Genomic DNA, 19559 nt, shown 5'->3' on the forward strand with positions numbered 1-19559 from the left:
TAACAAACTATTTTTCCTTAGGGTCGGGTGGAAGTAGAGGCAGGGAATGAGAATATGAAGTTTGAGGCGGGCCCTTTCTCATACTATGGAGTAATGGCGTTGACTATGCCATCACTGGGTAAGTATTGCACCTAACTTCAGTTTTTATTTATTTTTATTTTATATCATTACTTTCTGATCAATTTAAATTAGTGCTGGGCAACGATTTATCACATACAAATTAAAAGTGAATTTTTGCCTAATATATGTAAAAATATAAATAAATAAATAAATATTATTGTATAAATAAATATACACACATGTAAATGTTTTTTTAAAAACATACATGAATGTGTGTGTGTGTTTATATATACATAATAATAATTACAAACAGCACACACTCATATTATGCAAAAAATCACTTTTATTTTGTATGCGATTAATCGCAATTAATCTGTGCCCATCACTAAGCATAAATCAATATAATCTGTTCAATTAATACTTTTTGGCATCAGTGTTATTAAATGTTGAATTGTGATGATGATGATGTCGGAGGTCTTCAACCTTTTTCAGGCAGGAGCAAGGACTCCTAATACAGTACATGCATTAGATTAAGTTTTTTGTTATGACATTACAGTGCAAAGATATAAAATAATAATTTTTGGTATACATCTCCACATACTGTTATACTACATAACATTACTGAATAGATTTAAACCTGTGCATTTTCATTTTAATTTAGTTTTCATTTTAATTATTAGCCCATTAATGCATTTTTGATGCAATGCATTTCATTTAAAAAAAGTGAAATAAAATATGATTTGGAGGACCCTTGGTAATACCACCAGGGACCTCCAGTTGAAGACCCATGATGTATCTGCGGATATTTTTGCTGCAGTCATAGTTTAAGTGATGGTGCTTGTCAGCACTGTGTGTTTCTAGGTGGCCAAGCAGACCCAAGCACTTTGTCATGATCTGTCATTGTAAATTATGCTGTTGTGTTACATAACAACCGCTGTATGTAACAGTGACATCTGCTGGCGAAGTGTAGCACTTGTTACTGTGTCCTCATTTTATTTCTTCATCTCTAGCCAAGGGTCAACATTTTTCATGCTCTGCATGTTTGTAAATGTGCGTCTGCTAAATGTTGCATACCAGAAAGACGTCCCCTTAATGTTCCTCAATGTTCCAGTAGCTCAGTCGGGTTTAAAGCACAAAGGGTCACGGTTTCGATATTCAGGGAACACGCATACTGATAAAATGTGTACCTTGTAATGCACTTTGGACATGTATATGCCTTTGGCAGACACTGTAATGTAAATGTTAAAGATTGTGAGTTGAGATCGATATGGGGCAAGTTAAGGAAAGTGCACATGTAAATGCAAATTTCTCAATTTTCATTGCATTGATAGAAAACATTTTTTGTGTTCAACAGAAGAAAGTCTGAGAGTAGATGATCACAGAATGTTCATTTTTGTTGCTTTAATGTCTCTGAATTATGCTTTACTTTAAAAGTCTAAGGAATTGCATAACACGAGCACTCAAGGAAAATAGATTTCCATACTTAACATTTCATTGAAGCTGGATGTTGATTTGTGATGTGTTTAAAGAGCTACTCTGTGTCTCCGTCTCTCTCTCACCTCCTCAGCTGTCACTCCCCCACTCTCTCCTTCTGTGGTGTCGCCTCGTGTACGTCGCCTATCGCTTAAGAGATTTTCTGTGTTCTCTCGCTTTCCAGGTAAATGTCCTGCATGTTGGGGTTTAACCCGGGGGGATGTAGGGGGAGTCGGGTACCACTAACATAAGCCATTGTCCAGCAAGTTCACATTTTAAAAGAGCACTTTTCTCATAAAGTGATCAGGTACACAAAAATTAAAAGCTCAGTTTTAAACACTAGTGCTTCCTACCTAGACGGATTTGGATAGCGGCCAAAAGTGATGTCTGGAGGGAGGCAGGAGGTTGTACAGCATTAGCTTTTAGTGCCCCATCATCGGGTTAGATTAAACCATCAAAAAATGAGTTGTATGATAGAAAATTAACTTTTAGGAGCTTCCCAGACAGGGTTTTCTAGGCCTTAGTTAAATTAGGAAATTTAAGTAGTTTTTACAAACATACCTTACAAAAAACATTACTGGTGTCACTTGTTAAGATAAGTCAATGCAATATAAATTAAGGCAGCTCAAACGTGCATTTTAGTCTGGGACTAGGATAAGCCCTGTCTGGGAAACCGCCAGAAATATATTGATCTGGGAAATCAATTGGACAAAATATTTTGGTAAAATGGCAAACCACAGTGTTTTAGGGAATATAAATATTTTGTAGGCATTGTCCTCGGCTTTGTCTTTGCCCACGTGTTGTGCTTGTTATGTGTCTTTTTTGCCAAGCCACCTTAAAGGTGCAGTGTGTAATTTTTAAAAGGATCTCTTGACAGAAATGCAAAATAATATACAAAACTATATTATCAGGGGTGTATAAGACCTTACATAATGAACCTGTTATGTGTTTATTACCTTAGAACAGGGGTGTCAAACATGCGGCCCGCGGGCCGGATACGGCCCGCAAAGGTGTCCAATCCGGCCCGCGTGATGATTTATACAGTATTATTAAATATTAAATACATATTTTAAAAACCCTTTTAGGCGGGTGTCTAGTTCGTTTTTAATATGAGAGACTTGCGGAAAGCAGCAAAACGCGGAACATAGACTAAACACGGTGCCCAAAAATCTTGCCGTTTTATTGTTACCGCTCCGCTAAAGATCCACTGATTCCGGTGATCCACTTCGTGTTTTCCCGCCCGCTCCGCAGCATCTCTGTGTCCACTCTCTGCCTGGAGAGCGAAGACGACAGTTTCCAAAGTTCGTTTTAACAGGTAGATTCATTACATTATATCAGTTGTTAAACCGCAGAATTAGTAATTTGTAAGTTTGTTTATGTATTTCTTCCGGTAATGATTTGCTGTCGGTGTTCTAAAAGTGCTAACAACTTAGCAAGCTAACAAAAACAAAATATCCACATTCTTATTAACGTTACAATGCTTGTCTAATCGATTTAATGTTCTCGATCAGATCTAAGTTAATATAAACACTAAATTCGCTGTTGTTGGCACTCTTTGTAGACAAAAAATACAAAAAACACCAATGCCTTCACAAAATAACGACAGAGAACGGAAAGAGAGGCTTTTAGCAGCAATTCAACATTGCAAACATGGATTCAAAGCTCCATCAAGCCAGCAGGTAAATCATATTGAATATTTTGCAGATTGTCACACTTTAATTCTTATTACATTTCCCATTATAATCACTTGTCTAAGTTGATGCTAGTAATATAACACATAATATTTATAATACTTTATTAAAACCCTAATAATAGTACCACCCCCCATAGTGCCATTTTTGGTTTGGGCCACTGCCCCATCTAGCATTTTCTAAATGACTGTTCTCATTACAAATATATTCCAAAGAAAAGTGAATGGTTTACAAATAATTTTGGCATTAAGGCAAAAGAAGTTAAATTAAAGCTTTTCAACCTATAAGGCCAGTGGGTTTTGTTCAGATGTAAATTTGTGTGTATAATATACAGTATGAGTGTGACCTTATGAAATGTAGTTTTCACAGAGCTGTGTGTTTCTCTGGTTTTCTTGCTAAACAAACTAATTAATTGGTTAATTAATAAGTTAATTTTAACACAATTATCAGCACACTAAGGTTTAAAAAAATTATCCGGCCCGCACTTCATGGCGTTATTTACCATCCGGCCCACAGCCTAAAATGAGTTTGACACCCCTGCCTTAGAATGATACGTTTTTATCTACATACACAGAGGGTCCCCTTACATGGAAGTCGCCATTTGGGCCCGCCATATTTCTAAAGAAGCCCTTAACGCAGTGGTTCTCAAACTTTTTCACCATGCGACCCCCTTGTATACGGTGCATTCCTTCGCGGCCCCCCCAAAAGAAAATGTATGACAAATTTGTTCTAAAATGTAACATTTTAATTAGATAAAACATATTAAAGTATACAAAATAGTGGCCTTATTTCTTTTTAGGTTTAATTACACAGAATTCATGATAAATTAATGTATCATATAATATGTCATAAAACTGGGGCCCCCCTGGCACCATCTCGTGGCCCCCAGTTTGAGAACCACTGTGGACAATTTTTTTTACTAAGTTGTCTCCAACGATGACATGTTTGTACGGTGGTGGCTACCGTAGCTTTTCTATGTGTTTCAAAAGCGAGGGGTGAGCAGTGGACTACGCCGTTGGTTGCAATTCCAGCCTCACTACTAGATGCTGCTAAAATGTACACACTGCACCTTTAAATTTATCTTATACTTTAAACACATCAATGCTACATGAATACAAAATTTCGAATGCATCTTTAATAAAATATTTGAAAAAAGAGCAAAGATTTCAGGGCATCATCTTTGGTCACTAGTGTATGATGTTGGATTTTAAGGTAGTATTGAATGTTAGATAAACTCCAAAACATGTTTCAACCCAAGGTTGTGTATTGATTATATTTACTTTTACTTATATAAAATGACTTTTTGAGTGTACTGTTTATTTTTGGTGGTTTATTAAAGTATCCGGTCTGCATCACTTCATCAGATCAGTCACCTATGAATTTAAGGTGGGAAGCAAGGAGGCCTATCAGTGTTAAAAACCGAGCCAAATGTAGATCTCACTAACGTACTGTTTGTACATGTAAATTTTGATTTATTTAGTGTCTGATAATGATAATAAAATGGAAACTTGCTGGACAGACTTTGGCATTGACTCTAACCCCTAACATATTGACCGCATCTCATCTCACCTGACCCTGTGAAACTGAATAAAACATTCACGTGACCCTAAAACCTTCTGGGTTGCCTTGGTATCAGATTATACTAGCAAATGTGCTGCTCTTATACCTCGAATATGTGACTGCTCCATTTAAATGGATACAATGAAAATCCCCTGTGATTTACATACCCTTAAGCCATCTTTGATGTATGATTATCTTTTTTCTGACTAACACAACTATATATTAGCAAACATCCTGGCTGTAAAGGCTATATTAGCTTATAATAGTAGTGAATGGTGCTTTTGATTTTCACAGAAGCAATCCACACGGCTCCATGGGTTTAATAAAGGTTAATAAAATAATAATCACTAGAGTATTGTGTAAAGCATTGCATTAGCGGCACAGAGATCTTGGGTTCGATCCTCAGGGTGCTTTGAATAAAAGGTTCTGCTAAGTGTTTAACTGTAAATGTTTTTAATTATTTTTGACCACAGATTTAATCAAATTAAATCTTTTAAATGTGAGCAGTCTGTAAACCTCTCAGCAGCTGTATATATTCAAATACTAAGGCAATCTTTTGATATCACCATGATGATTGGTTAAGTCATTGTTTGTTGTTTCAAACCTTACAGTTTAAGATATTTACAGCTCAGTTTAGACAAAAACTAGAAAGTTCCTGTTGTGATCAACAAACTGTGCATGATAAACAGTTGATCATAAAGTAACATTCTAGTTTTGTCACAGTACAGTGTTTTTGACATAAAATCAAACTTTAAAGAATAACCATTCACCAAAAACATTATATTGAAGTGCAGAATAGCACAAGGAAATCTTGCATGTGTAATCCTGTATGTGATATTGTGCTTTATGATGTCTGATAAGGCACTGAAATAACATCTGATAACATTTATCTGTGAAAGTCAGCATTTATTTCGGACTGCAGTCAGATTGTAATTTCACCTTTAGGTGGTGCTGGTGTATAAACTACAACCCAAACGTCTAGAGTTGAGCTTGACATTTTGTGTCATTGAGCTCCTGTCTCTTTACTAAACTACTAAACTAATTCTCCTCACATAAAACTGCCTTAAAAGTCTATAATGGGCATCCAATCATTTGCAATAACCTTTATATTCAAATGTGAACAGATTTGGTTGTGTATTTGTTGTCACTTTCCCTGGCTCACCAATGTCATTTCCCTGTTTTGTGGTTTTACACTCTCAGAAAAAAGCTAGAAAAGTTGGCACTGGGTACCTTTTCAAACAGTACACTTTTGTACCCACAATGGTATATATTGGGACCTTTTTAAAAGGTACCATCCCAGTGACAACTGTTGTACCTTTTTTCTGAGAGCGTACAAATCGAGTGTTTGAATTGTTTTGCCATGATTCTTTTGCACATTTTTTATATGGATTGTGTTGTCGCCACGTGTATGGTTACGGATGTGCGCCATTGCACTCACTTGGTGTGTGCGTGTGTGTGTGTGCGCGTGTGTGTGTGTGTGTGTGTGTGCGTCATTGTATGTGGGGTGTGTTGGCGAACTTGGCGTGTGTGCTGTTTATAAATTGTGTGTATTTGTGTCATGTGTATGTGACAGCCTGTGTCTGTGTATAGCATTTATGTAGTGTCTGTGTGTTTGTTGTGTCTGTGTGTGGTGTTTGTGTGTTTTATGCTGTGTGTGTGGTGTGTTTGTTGTATGTGTGGTGTTTATGGTATGTGTGTGTGGTGTTTTTATGCTGCGTGGGGTGTTTGTTGTATGTGTGGTGTTTATGGTATGTGTGTGGTGTTTTTATGCTGCGTGGGGTGTTTGTTGTATGTGTGGTGTTTATGGTATGTGTGTGGTGTTTTTATGCTGCGTGGGGTGTTTGTTGTATGTGTGGTGTTTATGGTCTGTGTGCGGTGTTTCTGTTGTTTGTATGATGCGTATATGGTGTGTTTGTTGTATGTGTGGTATTAATGGTCTGTGTGTGGTGTTTGTGTGTTTTTATGCTGCGTGGGGTGTTTGTTGTATGAGTGGTGTTTATGGTATGTGTGTGGTGTTTGTGTGTTTTATGCTGTGTGTGTGTGGTGTGTTTGTTGTATGTGTGGTGTTTATGGTATGTGTGTGGTGTTTTTATGCTGCGTGGGGTGTTTGTTGTATGTGTGGTGTTTATGGTCTGTGTGTGGTGTTTCTGTTGTTTGTATGATGCGTATATGGTGTGTTTGTTGTATGTGTGGTATTAATGGTCTGTGTGTGGTGTTTGTGTGTTTCTATGCTGCGTGGGGTGTTTGTTGTATGAGTGGTGTTTATGGTATGTGTGTGGTGTTTGTGTGTTTTTATGCTGTGTGTGTGGTGTGTTTGTTGTATGTGTGGTGTTTATGGTATGTGTGTGGTGTTTTTATGCTGCGTGGGGTGTTTGTTGTATGTGTGGTGTTTATGGTCTGTGTGTGGTGTTTTTGTTGTTTGTATGATGCGTATATGGTGTGTTTGTTGTATGTGTGGTATTAATGGTCTGTGTGTGGTTTTTTTTTCGTGTTTTTATGCTGCGTGGGGTGTTTGTTGTATGAGTGGTGTTTATGGTATGTGTGTGGTGTTTGTGTGTTTTATGCTGTGTGTGTGTGTGGTGTGTTTGTTGTATGTGTGGTGTTTATGGTATGTGTGTGGTGTTTTTATGCTGCGTGGGGTGTTTGTTGTATGTGTGGTGTTTATGGTCTGTGTGTGGTGTTTTTGTTGTTTGTATGATGCGTATATGGTGTGTTTGTTGTATGTGTGGTATTAATGGTCTGTGTGTGGTGTTTGTGTGTTTTTATGCTGCGTGGGGTGTTTGTTGTATGAGTGGTGTTTATGGTATGTGTGTGGTGTTTGTGTGTTTTATGCTGTGTGTGTGTGTGGTGTGTTTGTTGTATGTGTGGTGTTTATGGTATGTGTGTGGTGTTTTTATGCTGCGTGGGGTGTTTGTTGTATGTGTGGTGTTTATGGTCTGTGTGTGGTGTTTTTGTTGTTTGTATGATGCGTATATGGTGTGTTTGTTGTATGTGTGGTATTAATGGTCTGTGTGTGGTGTTTGTGTGTTTTTATGCTGCGTGGGGTGTTTGTTGTATGAGTGGTGTTTATGGTATGTGTGTGGTGTTTGTGTGTTTTATGCTGTGTGTGTGTGGTGTGTTTGTTGTATGTGTGGTGTTTATGGTATGTGTGTGGTGTTTTTATGCTGCGTGGGGTGTTTGTTGTATGTGTGGTGTTTATGGTCTGTGTGTGGTGTTTCTGTTGTTTGTATGATGCGTATATGGTGTGTTTGTTGTATGTGTGGTATTAATGGTCTGTGTGTGGTGTTTGTGTGTTTCTATGCTGCGTGGGGTGTTTGTTGTATGAGTGGTGTTTATGGTATGTGTGTGGTGTTTGTGTGTTTTATGCTGTGTGTGTGTGTGTGTGTGTGTGGTGTGTTTGTTGTATGTGTGGTGTTTATGGTATGTGTGTGGTGTTTTTATGCTGCGTGGGGTGTTTGTTGTATGTGTGGTGTTTATGGTCTGTGTGTGGTGTTTCTGTTGTTTGTATGATGCGTATATGGTGTGTTTGTTGTATGTGTGGTATTAATGGTCTGTGTGTGGTGTTTGTGTGTTTTTATGCTGCGTGGGGTGTTTGTTGTATGAGTGGTGTTTATGGTATGTGTGTGGTGTTTGTGTGTTTTATGCTGTGTGTGTGTGGTGTGTTTGTTGTATGTGTGGTGTTTATGGTATGTGTGTGGTGTTTTTATGCTGCGTGGGGTGTTTGTTGTATGTGTGGCGTTTATGGTCTGTGTGTGGTGTTTCTGTTGTTTGTATGATGCGTATATGGTGTGTTTGTTGTATGTGTGGTATTAATGGTCTGTGTGTGGTGTTTGTGTGTTTTTATGCTGTGTGTGGTGTTTGTTGTATGAGTGGTGTTTATGGTATGTGTGTGGTGTTTGTGTGTTTTTATGTTGTGTGTGGTGTGTTTGTTGTATGTGTGGTGTTTTGGTGGTTTGTACGATGCGTATGGTGTGTGTTTGTTGTATGTGTGGTGTTTATGGTCTGTGTGTGGTGTTTGTGGGTTTGTAGGCTGCATGTGGTGTGTTATTTGTATCTGTGGTGTTAATGGTCTGTGTGTGGTGTTTCTGTGGTTTGTATGATGCGTATGGTGTGTTTGTTGTATGTGTGCTGTTTATGGTCTGTGTGTGGTGTTTCTGTGGTTTGTATGATGCGTGGGGTGTTTGTTGTATGAGTGGTGTTTATGGTCTGTGTGTGGTGTTTCTGTTGTTTGTATGATGCGTATGGTGTGTTTGTTGTATGTGTGCTGTTTATGGTCTGTGTGTGGTGTTTCTGTGGTTTGTATGATGCGTGGGGTGTTTGTTGTATGAGTGGTGTTTATGGTCTGTGTGTGGTGTTTCTGTTGTTTGTATGATGCGTATGGTGTGTTTGTTGTATGTGTGCTGTTTATGGTCTGTGTGTGGTGTTTCTGTGGTTTGTATGATGCGTGGGGTGTTTGTTGTATGAGTGGTGTTTATGGTCTGTGTGTGGTGTTTCTGTGGTTTGTATGATGCGTATGGTGTGTTTGTTGTATGTGTGCTGTTTATGGTCTGTGTGCGAGGTGTTTATGTGTGGTTTTTATGATGCGTGTGGTGTCTCTTTGTGGTATTTATGGTCTGTTAGCGTGATTTTTGTACGTGTAGTGTCTGTGTGTGGTTTGTTTGTTGTATGTGTGCTGTATATGGTCAGTGTGTGGTGTTTATGTGTGGTTTTATGATGTGTGTGGTGTATGTGTGGTTTTTATGATTTGTGTGTGTTAGTTGTATGTGTTCTGTGTGGTGTTTGTGTTGTGTTTATGATGTGTGTGGTTTCTGTGTGTAGAATATTTCTTGTATGTGTGGGGTTTATATGTTAGAGGTGTGTGTGAGGGGGTGGCATATGTGGTTTACGGTGACATGAATAGTGTTTCTATGCTTTAAACATGGTTTACGGGGACAAAGGATGTGTCCCCATAAACCGAACAGCTAAAAAACATACTAAATTGAACTTTTTCATAGATTAAAGACTGCCAACAGGTTTTTGTGACATTGGGGTTAGGGATTGGGGTAGGTTAGGGGAATAGAATATACAGTATGTACAGTAGAAAATGCATCACGTCTTTGGAATTGCCCTGTAAACCACATATGCTTGTGTGCGTGTCTGCGTGCGTGCGTGCGTGTGTGTGTGTGTGTAGGCAAGCATGATCTGATGTAGCTTTACTGTTCATTTCAGAGTTTCGCTCCCCGTCTCATCTGAGTGGTTTGAATCGTTCAGCGTCTCTGAGTTACACCGAGAGAGTCGACTCGCTGTCCATCAGTGGCAGTAACAGTCAGCTCAACAACAGCCCGTCTACACAATACATCCCTGACTTTAACGTGCGAGCCCTCACCGACCTACAGTTTTTCAAGGTGAGTTAACCTCTACAGTTCAGTGTGATAATATCATGCTCTTTGTTTATCGGTGCTTTGTTTACTGGATTATTGCTGCTGGCAACGTAACCAAAATGTTACAGTAGCGTATGTTCATTCCTGACGGCCATGTTTAGTGGACATTGTTTGTAGTTTGTTTTGAGTAAATGCTAAAATAATGATTGTGTTTGTATTCAAAATAATGAAAAGAACAGCTCCAGGGAATATATTGCTCTTGTGTTCTTGTAGGTTAACCGGTAGAGCATTGTTATCATCAGTGTAAAAGGTTATGGGTGCCAACCTGATAATGCAATATAATTTACTTTTGATAAAATCATCTGCTTAATGCATTAATAATGTAAAAATGTATCTGCCGTTGCTATCACTCAGCAGTTATTAAGCAGGTTTCGTTTCTTTATTTTCAGGTCACTCGCTCGCAGTACCAAAACGGTCTCCTGGCGTCAAAGCTGGACAGCACCCAGCAGTCTCCCGATAGCAGCCAAACCCGATTGGATACCGGACCACTACCATCATCTACACCTCCCATACCTCCCATCACCGTGAGCCACACACCAGCGCTGTCGCCTCCCAAAGAGAACGGCCCCGATGAGACGACCTCGCTGCTCAATGACAAAAACAGCCTGTCTAAACGTCGGCCCAGCCAGAAGGTCAACTCTAACTCCAGTCCCATCCCTCACAGTCACTCCAATCCTTATACCCCTGGCAACAGAAGCCCAACGTTCTTCCCCAACCCTCACACGCGCCCACACGCTCCCGTCCACACCATCGCGCATACCAACGCGCATACAGAGAGTACCATTTGACGAAAATAATCTGGGGCTCTGTCGTGCAGGGCTCCAGAGGTGACCGCATGCAATCCGAGTTCGAGTCAAGACCATCGAGTCCACATCCAGGACTTGGTCTTGACTAAGACTCGACTACAGCAACCGAGCATGAGCATGAATACTGGTGAGGATGTGTTTTGGAAAATTTCTCATTCCCTTTTTCCGATCTACACTTCGATCTTTCGATATGAATTAAAGAAGTTTTAAAAAAACAAGACACTTAGGGTTAGATGTCAAAAAAGTGCATTATCTTCAGCGTTAATAATTTCACTGTGATTTTTAGGGACTGCAGGTTCAGCCGGAAGTTAAGTTGTTCACGAATAGTTATGGTGACTTATGTTTTATTCAGGCCTCTGTCTGTCTGTTGTTGCATGGTATTTATTTAAATGTATAATATCATAGGCACTCCTCGCTTAAAGTTTCCTGGTGTGTATTTGGCATGCGACCTGTAGCGATGCCCTTAGCAAAACGTGGCATTATACGTGTACGTTTCATCAGTATATAACATAATATTATTGTACAATAAGCACTTTTTATAATGTGTCTGACCCAAATGCATACGTTTATTCGTATGCTGTTGTTTTTCGAACATTTAAGAGCACTTTGAGACTCCATGGGAAGTCCGTGGAATTGGTAAAGTTTGTAGAGATCACCTTTAGCACAAACTGTATTCCTTTCAAAGAGAAAGTTTTGCCAAGTTCATTGGTGAATTTTGCTACATGACGTAGCGCCGTTGTGATATTGTAGCTCTATACGTGACAAACGTGAAGGCAAGCTTTGTAAATATAGAAAAATTTGCTGACGCAGGCGAGATTCAATTCAATTCAATTCAATTTTATTTATATAGCGCTTTTCACAATTGTTAATTGTTGCAAAGCAGCTTTACATGAGTAGATGTAGAGGAGAACATTGAAAATCAATACATAGTATAAGAAGTAGAATATAGCGGCTAAGGATAAAAAACCGTGTAAGCGAGCATATTAATAATGTAACGTATACAGTAAAGTGCTAAGTTAAGCCAAAGTTGGCTGACTCTCCCTGGGACTAAAAAACCCCCTAGGAGAAAACCCAATGGGAAAAAATCCTAGAAGGACAAAAAACCCTAGGGAGAGATTAGTATTTATATTTATAATATATAGACACGGTAGGGATAGGAAGCGTGTAAGCGGATTAAACTGGTTCAGCCGGTGGCCGTTGGTCGCGCATCGGTTGGGCGTCACGTTGAAGGACAGCCAGTTGATTAGTGGTGCGATGACCTTCACAGCAACAGGAACTGGGTCTGTTTGTCTCATTGTCCTCAGAGTCGAGGACGAGACAGGGAGACAAAAACAGAATTCTATTAGCGTAGGGGCCGTTCGCATGTAATGCAAGTGTCATACATTATAGTGGTTTAATTCAGCTCGGTTCCAGACAGGCTAACTATTGCGGCAAGAGTAAATTACCCGTATGAGGTATGTGAGTGCTTTGTTCTAGACAAAATAACTACTGCGGGAAAAGTACATTTACTGGACATTCTATGTGAATGCTTTGTTAAAGAAGAATGTCTTAAGTTTAGATTTAAATTGATCGACTGTGTCTGATACTCGAACATTATTTGGTAAATCATTCCAGAGCTTAGGGGCTAAATAGGAAAAGGATCTACCACCTTTAGACACTTTTGATATTCTAGGGATAATTAAGTAACCTGAATTTTGTGATCGCAGTTTACGTGGTGGATTGTATTCTGATAGTAGTTCTTTTATATACGAGGGCGCTAGGCCATTTAAGGCTTTGTAGGTGATTAGTAATATTTTAAATTGTATGCGATATTTAACTGGTAGCCAGTGTAAAGATGCCAGAATTGGACTAATGTGGTCATACTTTTTAGATCGAGTAAGCACTCTTGCGGCGGCGTTTTGAACCAGCTGTAGCTTGTTTACCTGATTTGCATGGCATCCCCCGAGTAACGAGTTACAATAGTCTAATCTAGAGGTCATAAAAGCATGGATAAGCTTTTCTGCATCTGATGCAGACAGCATATGGCGTATTTTTGAGATATTTCTAAGATGGAAAAATGCTGTGCGGCAGACGTTGGAGATATGACTATCGAAAGATAGATTGCTGTCAAACATTACGCCTAAATTCTTAACCGTGGAAGATGGCACCACCGTGCAGCCATCTATGGGCAACTTGTAATCTGACATATTATGTTTGGAGCGATTTGGTTCAATAATAAGTATCTCTGTCTTATTGGAGTTTAGCATAAGAAAGTTATGTGCCATCCAGTCCCTAATATCACTAATGCAGTCTGTTAGCTTAGCAAACTGGTGGGTTTCGCTAGGATGTGACGAGATGTAAAGCTGGGTATCATCCGCATAGCAGTGAAAACTTATGTTATGTTTCCTGATAATGTCTCCTAGAGGTAACATATATAACGAGAATAGGATAGGGCCTAGAACTGATCCCTGAGGTACGCCGTATTTAACGGGGGAGTGATGTGACTCTTCCTCATTTACATAAACAAAGTGATATCGATTGGTTAGATACGATCTAAACCAGGCTAACGCCTGACCACTGATGCCAACATAGTTTTCTAGTCTATTGAGTAGGATTCTGTGATCTATTGTGTCAAAGGCTGCACTAAGGTCTAGTAATATAAGGATTGAGATTTCACCACGATCGGATGTTAATAGGAGGTCATTTGTAACTCTAAGCAGCGCTGTCTCTGTGCTATGGTGGGGCCTGAATCCTGATTGGAACTTTTCATATGTATTATTATTCGCTATGAATGTGCGTAGCTGGCTTGCCACTATTTTTTCTAATATTTTAGAAAGAAAAGGTAGATTTGAGATTGGTCTAAAGTTATTAAGATCTCCCTGGTCAAGGTTTGGTTTTTTAATGAGCGGTCTAATAACTGCTAGTTTGAAAGCTGTTGGAACGTATCCTAATTCTAGCGATGAGTTAAAGATATTTAGTACCGAGTCGGACACTACATGAAATACCTCTTTTAGTAATTTTGTGGGAATGGGGTCTAATATACAGGACGATGATTTAGATGACGTTACTAATTTAGAGAGCTCTTCTATTGTAGTAGGTTTAAATGACTCAAGATGTTCGTATGATAATCTAGTGGTAAATGTACTATTGGGTTGAGTGGTGGCTGCTTGCGTAGTTTCTATGTTTTCCCTAATAGAAATAATTTTGTTAGTAAAGAAGTTCATGAAGTCGTTACTATTGTGTTGGAATTTACTATTGGTTTCTGTTTGTTCTTTGTTTCTAGTCAGTTTCGCAACTGTGCTAAAGAGGAAACGAGGGTTGTTATGATTTTCTTTAATAAGCGTACTGAGATAGGTAGATCTGGCGGTTTTAATAGCCTGTCTGTAGTGTTGAACACTCTCTTTCCATGCTGAACGCCATACTTCTAACTTTGTGTTTCGGTAGTTTCTTTCCATTTTTCTAGCTACTTTTTTAAGGGCTGCAGTATGATGGTCATACCATGGAGCTGGCGTTTTTCCTTTGATTCTCTTTTTTCGTATGGGAGCAACGGCATCCATCGTGCTAGAGCAAACGTTGTTCAGGTTTTCTATTATAATATCCAGATCTTCACGGTTATCTGCTACATGTTTCATTTGAGACAGGTCTGGAAGAGTGCTAATAAAGCTATCTTTAGTGGTGGAAATTATTGTTCTGGCTAATCTGTAGCATGTTGTAGACTGAGCGGTCCTATCTAGAAGTATTGTGTATGACACAAGGCAATGGTCTGAAACGGCATCGCTCTGGGGTGATATTTCGATGTCATTAATATTGAGTCCGAGTGACAGAATTAAGTCTAATGTGTGCTTACGAGTATGCGTGGGTCCAGACACGTTTTGTTTAATACCGAGAGAATTTAGAACATCCATAAACGCACGTCCTAATGCATCTTTTGAGTTATCCACATGGATGTTAAAATCACCAACGATAAGAGCTTTGTCTACAGTGACTGTAAGCTCAGATAGGAAGTCTGCTATTTCTTTAAGAAAATCTGTGTGGTGGCCCGGAGGCCTATATATGGTAGCTAAAATGAACGAAAGCTGTTTGTTGTTACGATCAGTTATTTCCATGTTTAACAGTATTATTTCAAATGAATTAAATTTTAGTTCTGATTTATGGTTTACTTTGAACATTTTGTTGTATATTGTAGCTACACCACCCCCTCTCCCTTTTAGGCGAGGAACGTGTTTATAATAATAGTCTTGTGGGGTGGATTCGTTTAAACTGATGTAATCGTCTGCTTTAAGCCAGGTCTCTGTTAAACAGAGTGCATCTAAGTTTTGGTCAGTAATTATTTCATTGATAATAGGTTCTTTATTGGTAAGCGATCTAATGTTAAGAAGGCCGAATTTTAACATTTGAGTTTCATCTTTTAGTGTATTGTGTTCTAATTTTATGTTAATAAGATTTGTACGAGACGAGGTAGACGGTGCTCTGTATTTATTTGTTCGAGGAACAGACACAGTCGAGATGTGTTGGTACTCTGGTAAAAAAGGCTCTATGTGCTGGGATATATGTGATCTTGACATGTCAAGGCAGCTAACAGACTGATGGGTAAGCCGATCTGTCTGTTTCCTGACCTGGGCCCTGGATAGTCAGACTATATCAAAAGTAAGACTATTGGTCAGATTTCTAGAGAGTATAGCACTACCTTCCGGAGACGGATGGAGGCCATCTCTCTTTAGCAGGTCAGGGTCAGAGATTTGGTCAGAGATTTGGAGAACTCTGTGGAACAGTGCGATCCACGTAGCACAGACCACAACAAAATAGCAAGTCATTGCTATTGCATAACCATTGATAGAAAAAATATGACATATTATTTAAATGTGTGTGTGTATATACAAAAGTATTTATTTTGGTATCTTTATTTGATCCATACATGCAGCTGACAACTTGTATATTTAGTATACAATAACACTATTGTAGAAGAATGATGTCATTCTCATTTTAAAGTCAAAATAACACCACCACCAATATAAAAACACTGCGGGTAAACAAGTCTGAGTCAGATTTCACACAAAAATTACGAGTAACTAATGACAAGGAATGTTTTGCCCAAAGATAAACATATTTATTGCAATGTGAAACTTTTCTCATATGATCACATTTCCAAAGAATTTCTTTATACTGTAATATGTCTGATGTCTTTAGGTTGTTTTTTAATTCTTTAGTAACTTCCAGTACAGAAAAACAACACTTTTTTTTATCAAATTAGAATAAAGGCTGTACAACAAATACTAAAATTATGTATAAATATTTACAAATATTATAATATATCAGTTAACCTTTTAAATGTTGTGACCCAGACGTGTTTCTGATTATTTTTCTCTGTTTAATTCAGAAAACAATTAAAATACATCTCTGTCTTCAGAAACAGACCAGCATTACAGGTGCTTTACGAAACATAACACTGTAAATTGAAGTGAAATTGTACATTTCATTTTGATTCTATTACCCAAAATAGAAATATCTCATCTATTATGTGATGACATCATCATTACTGCACTAGACTTCAAATTCCCGTCTGATAGTTATACTGCAAGTACACGAGTGCATGCATAAAGTTTTTTCATAAATTGTATTTATTTCCCAATGTTGGAGAATATAAAATAATGGCTTATTTTGTGAAAGTTAATATGGATTACAATTGGGCCATTCCACCGAACTGGTGCAATTTCTGTCCCATAGACATTATGGGGCGGTTTCCCGAACAGGGATTAGACTAGTCCTAAACTCAAATAAATTTAAGAGCTGAAAAACTGAAAACAACTGACATATCTTAAAATACTTCAGTACTCTTTGTTTTGCATCAAAATGCCCACAAGTAATGTTTTTAGTAAGGTATGTTTGTTAAAATAATTAAACTAAGGCCTAGTCTTGTCTTAAGATAATCCCTGTCCGGGAAATCACCCCTCAATGTATAAAATTGCGAGAAAATTTACTCTAAAATACTTTTTATTTTTAAAGTGTTTCTTTCATGTAACCTAACTGCAAATTTATCATTTAAAACCTTAACTAAAACTATATAGAACACCGACAAAAACAGCCTTTGTTGTGTGTCCCTATTCTCTATTTCTATACCTTAAAGGTGCAGTGTGTAAATTTTAGCAGCATCTAGTGGTGAGGTTGCGAATTGCAACCAATGGCTCAGTCCACTGCTCACCCTTTGCTTTTGAGACGCACAGAGAAGCTACAGTAGCCGCCACTGGAAAAACATGTCATAGACGGAGACAACTTAGTAAAAAAGTTTGTCCATTAAGGGCTTTTGTAGAAACATGGTGGCACAAAATGGCGACTTCCATGTAAGGAGACCCTCGGTGTATGTAGATAAAAACGTCTCATTCTAAGGTAATAAAAACATAACGGTTCATTATAAAAAGGCTTTATACACCCCTGGTAATATTGTTTTGTATATTATTTTGCATTTCTATCAAGAGATCGTTAAAAAAATACACACTGCACCTTTAAATGACCTTATCTGAACCTTAATTTTTCTCTCTTTTTTGCATTTTTGTGTGGCTGCATATCCTATCTTTGCTTTAAATATTTTTTATTTTATCCCCAGGTTTCACATGTATGTGCTAACTAAGTCCATTCTAAAAACTTTGCATGGTTACTTTAAGTCCTGTTATTAAAATGCATCCATCTTCATGCATTTTTAAGAGCTTGTTTTGTCATTCCCATGTGTTTTATTAGATTCAGTAGATTTAGATTCAATTTTGACAAGTTTCAACATGCAAATGGCACTGATTCGGTGAAATGTCCCTATTTTTATTTATGTTTTGCTTGTTAAATTTAATTAATTACAGTATGTGTCTGATAAGTTGTGTATCATTTTGTTGCCTTTCTATAGACCTAAACTAAAGCAATAAATTGTTTATTTTTTTTAAGATATTTAATGTTTTATTGCACAGTGAGAGACTAAATAAGTTGGATTTTACCTCAACTGACATTTTCATGTATAAAATATAACTAGTATTTAGTTTAAATGAAACCAAAATATGAAGATGGGCGTTCAAGCTCAAACTTTGTACCGTAGTGAAGATGTTGTATCATTACCAAAGTTGGAACACTAAATGAAATTAAATGTATGAGAAATATGTCAGCCAAAGCCTTTGCACTTTTGTTTTTCTATTTTAATTCCCGTGGTGTTTTTAGTTTGTGCTTTTGTATGATGGGGGACCTCCGAACGAATGAAATTCCTTTGAAAGGCATGTTGGGCTTTTAATCCATGTCAGTAATCTGCTTTTAATGATCAAGATTTTTTTTCTCTTGTGAAACTCAACAGAAGGGAAGTTTGACTTTCGTGTCTCTGGCTTTTCCAGAGGTGTCTCCTGTTTGTTCATTGCACCACAGTGGAGGTTAAAGATTGTAAATGTGCGTCTTTAGGAAACGGTTATTTCCACTGTGCATTATTTACTTTTTTGAGGTCATTATCTATAAGTTGCCCTTTCAGCAGATCTTGCACAGCATGCCAAACCCTTTTGAGATATTTGTTTTGGGTTTACTACATAATGAATTAACACAGTTGTCTTCCATTAATAAATCATGTTTCCTGCTGGAATTCACTGGCACTGTTTTTTCTGAAATGTCCTGCCATTTTTTTCTCTTTAAAACCACTAAAAATTATTTCATTACATGTATGGGTTCATGCTAGAGGGGATACAGCTACGGCCAAATCTCGCGAGATGTTGAGTTTAGGGGCAGAATTAGGATAAAAACAACGGTTTTGGTAAGATTGTACTCTACGTCCTAAATCCCGTAAAAAAATTGGTTTAGATTAGGTTTGGGGGTAGGATTGGGATTAAAACAGCACTTTACCCCGTCGAGATTTCAGGAGATTTTGGCCGTAGTTGTATCCCTTCTAGCCACGACAACATGTATGAGAAATGTATTTCATAACTCACTGGTATTTCTTATTTATAAAGATTTCCGTTTTGTCGTCTTTTTGATTGCTCTTGTTATAAGAGCTCATGTACGGTACCCCAGTGAACTCTTGCTCCTATTTAAAATAACGTGTATGGTATTTTATATATTTTTTTGGAATCTGTTAATTATGGTAAATCTAAGAGACATGTTTCTTTATTAAAAAAAACTCTTTTCAGTTTGTGTTTGGACGTCTTTTATTACGATGGGAGAATGTTGGTGCATGATAAATAGTCATGTAGCCTAATTTACAGCGGTAAAACTTTTACCAGGTCTGACATTATGGCTAGTATTTACCTCAAAAACCCTGTTTCTGTAACTTTTTTTTCAAACTAAACTACTCTAGAATCGTCGATGATGAAAAACAAGTCGATCTCTCTCTGTCAAAAGCAAACTGGTTGTTTTCCAAACACCCTTGAGAAGATGCTGGCGCTTTGCAGCGCTATTGTGGGCGTGGTTTATAGGCCATCCCGTTAGGCTACTGGTCGAACGAGAGCTAGCTGCTCTGTGATTGGCCAGTGACTGAAACGACATAGCGGCTGACTTAAAAACGAAACTGCCTCCATTGCGGCTCTAGCGGTAGAGCACGTCCGTGCGCATTTCATAGG

The 19559-nt window shown here is 38.1% G+C and overlaps 1 protein-coding gene across 2 annotated transcripts in view; it reads left to right on the top strand.

The window, feature by feature from the left end:
- The window catches only part of cnnm4a (cyclin and CBS domain divalent metal cation transport mediator 4a), a 29495-nt gene extending 10382 nt beyond the window's left edge, over positions 1–19113 (top strand). Inside the window, exons 5-8 of one of the 2 annotated variants that reach the window (XM_065263431.2) lie at positions 22–118; positions 1628–1717; positions 9993–10168; positions 10594–19113. In XM_065263431.2, coding sequence (XP_065119503.1) covers positions 22–118; positions 1628–1717; positions 9993–10168; positions 10594–10992 — 762 coding nt within the window. In that variant the 3' untranslated portion in view covers positions 10993–19113. The remainder of the gene's footprint in view (positions 1–21; positions 119–1627; positions 1718–9992; positions 10169–10593) is intronic. The other variant, XM_065263441.2, reaches the window with a different exon arrangement.
- The last annotated feature ends 446 nt before the right edge of the window (positions 19114–19559 follow it).

The sequence above is a fragment of the Paramisgurnus dabryanus genome, chromosome 10 (genome assembly GCF_030506205.2).
Source record: "Paramisgurnus dabryanus chromosome 10, PD_genome_1.1, whole genome shotgun sequence".
Taxonomy (NCBI): domain Eukaryota; kingdom Metazoa; phylum Chordata; class Actinopteri; order Cypriniformes; family Cobitidae; genus Paramisgurnus; species Paramisgurnus dabryanus.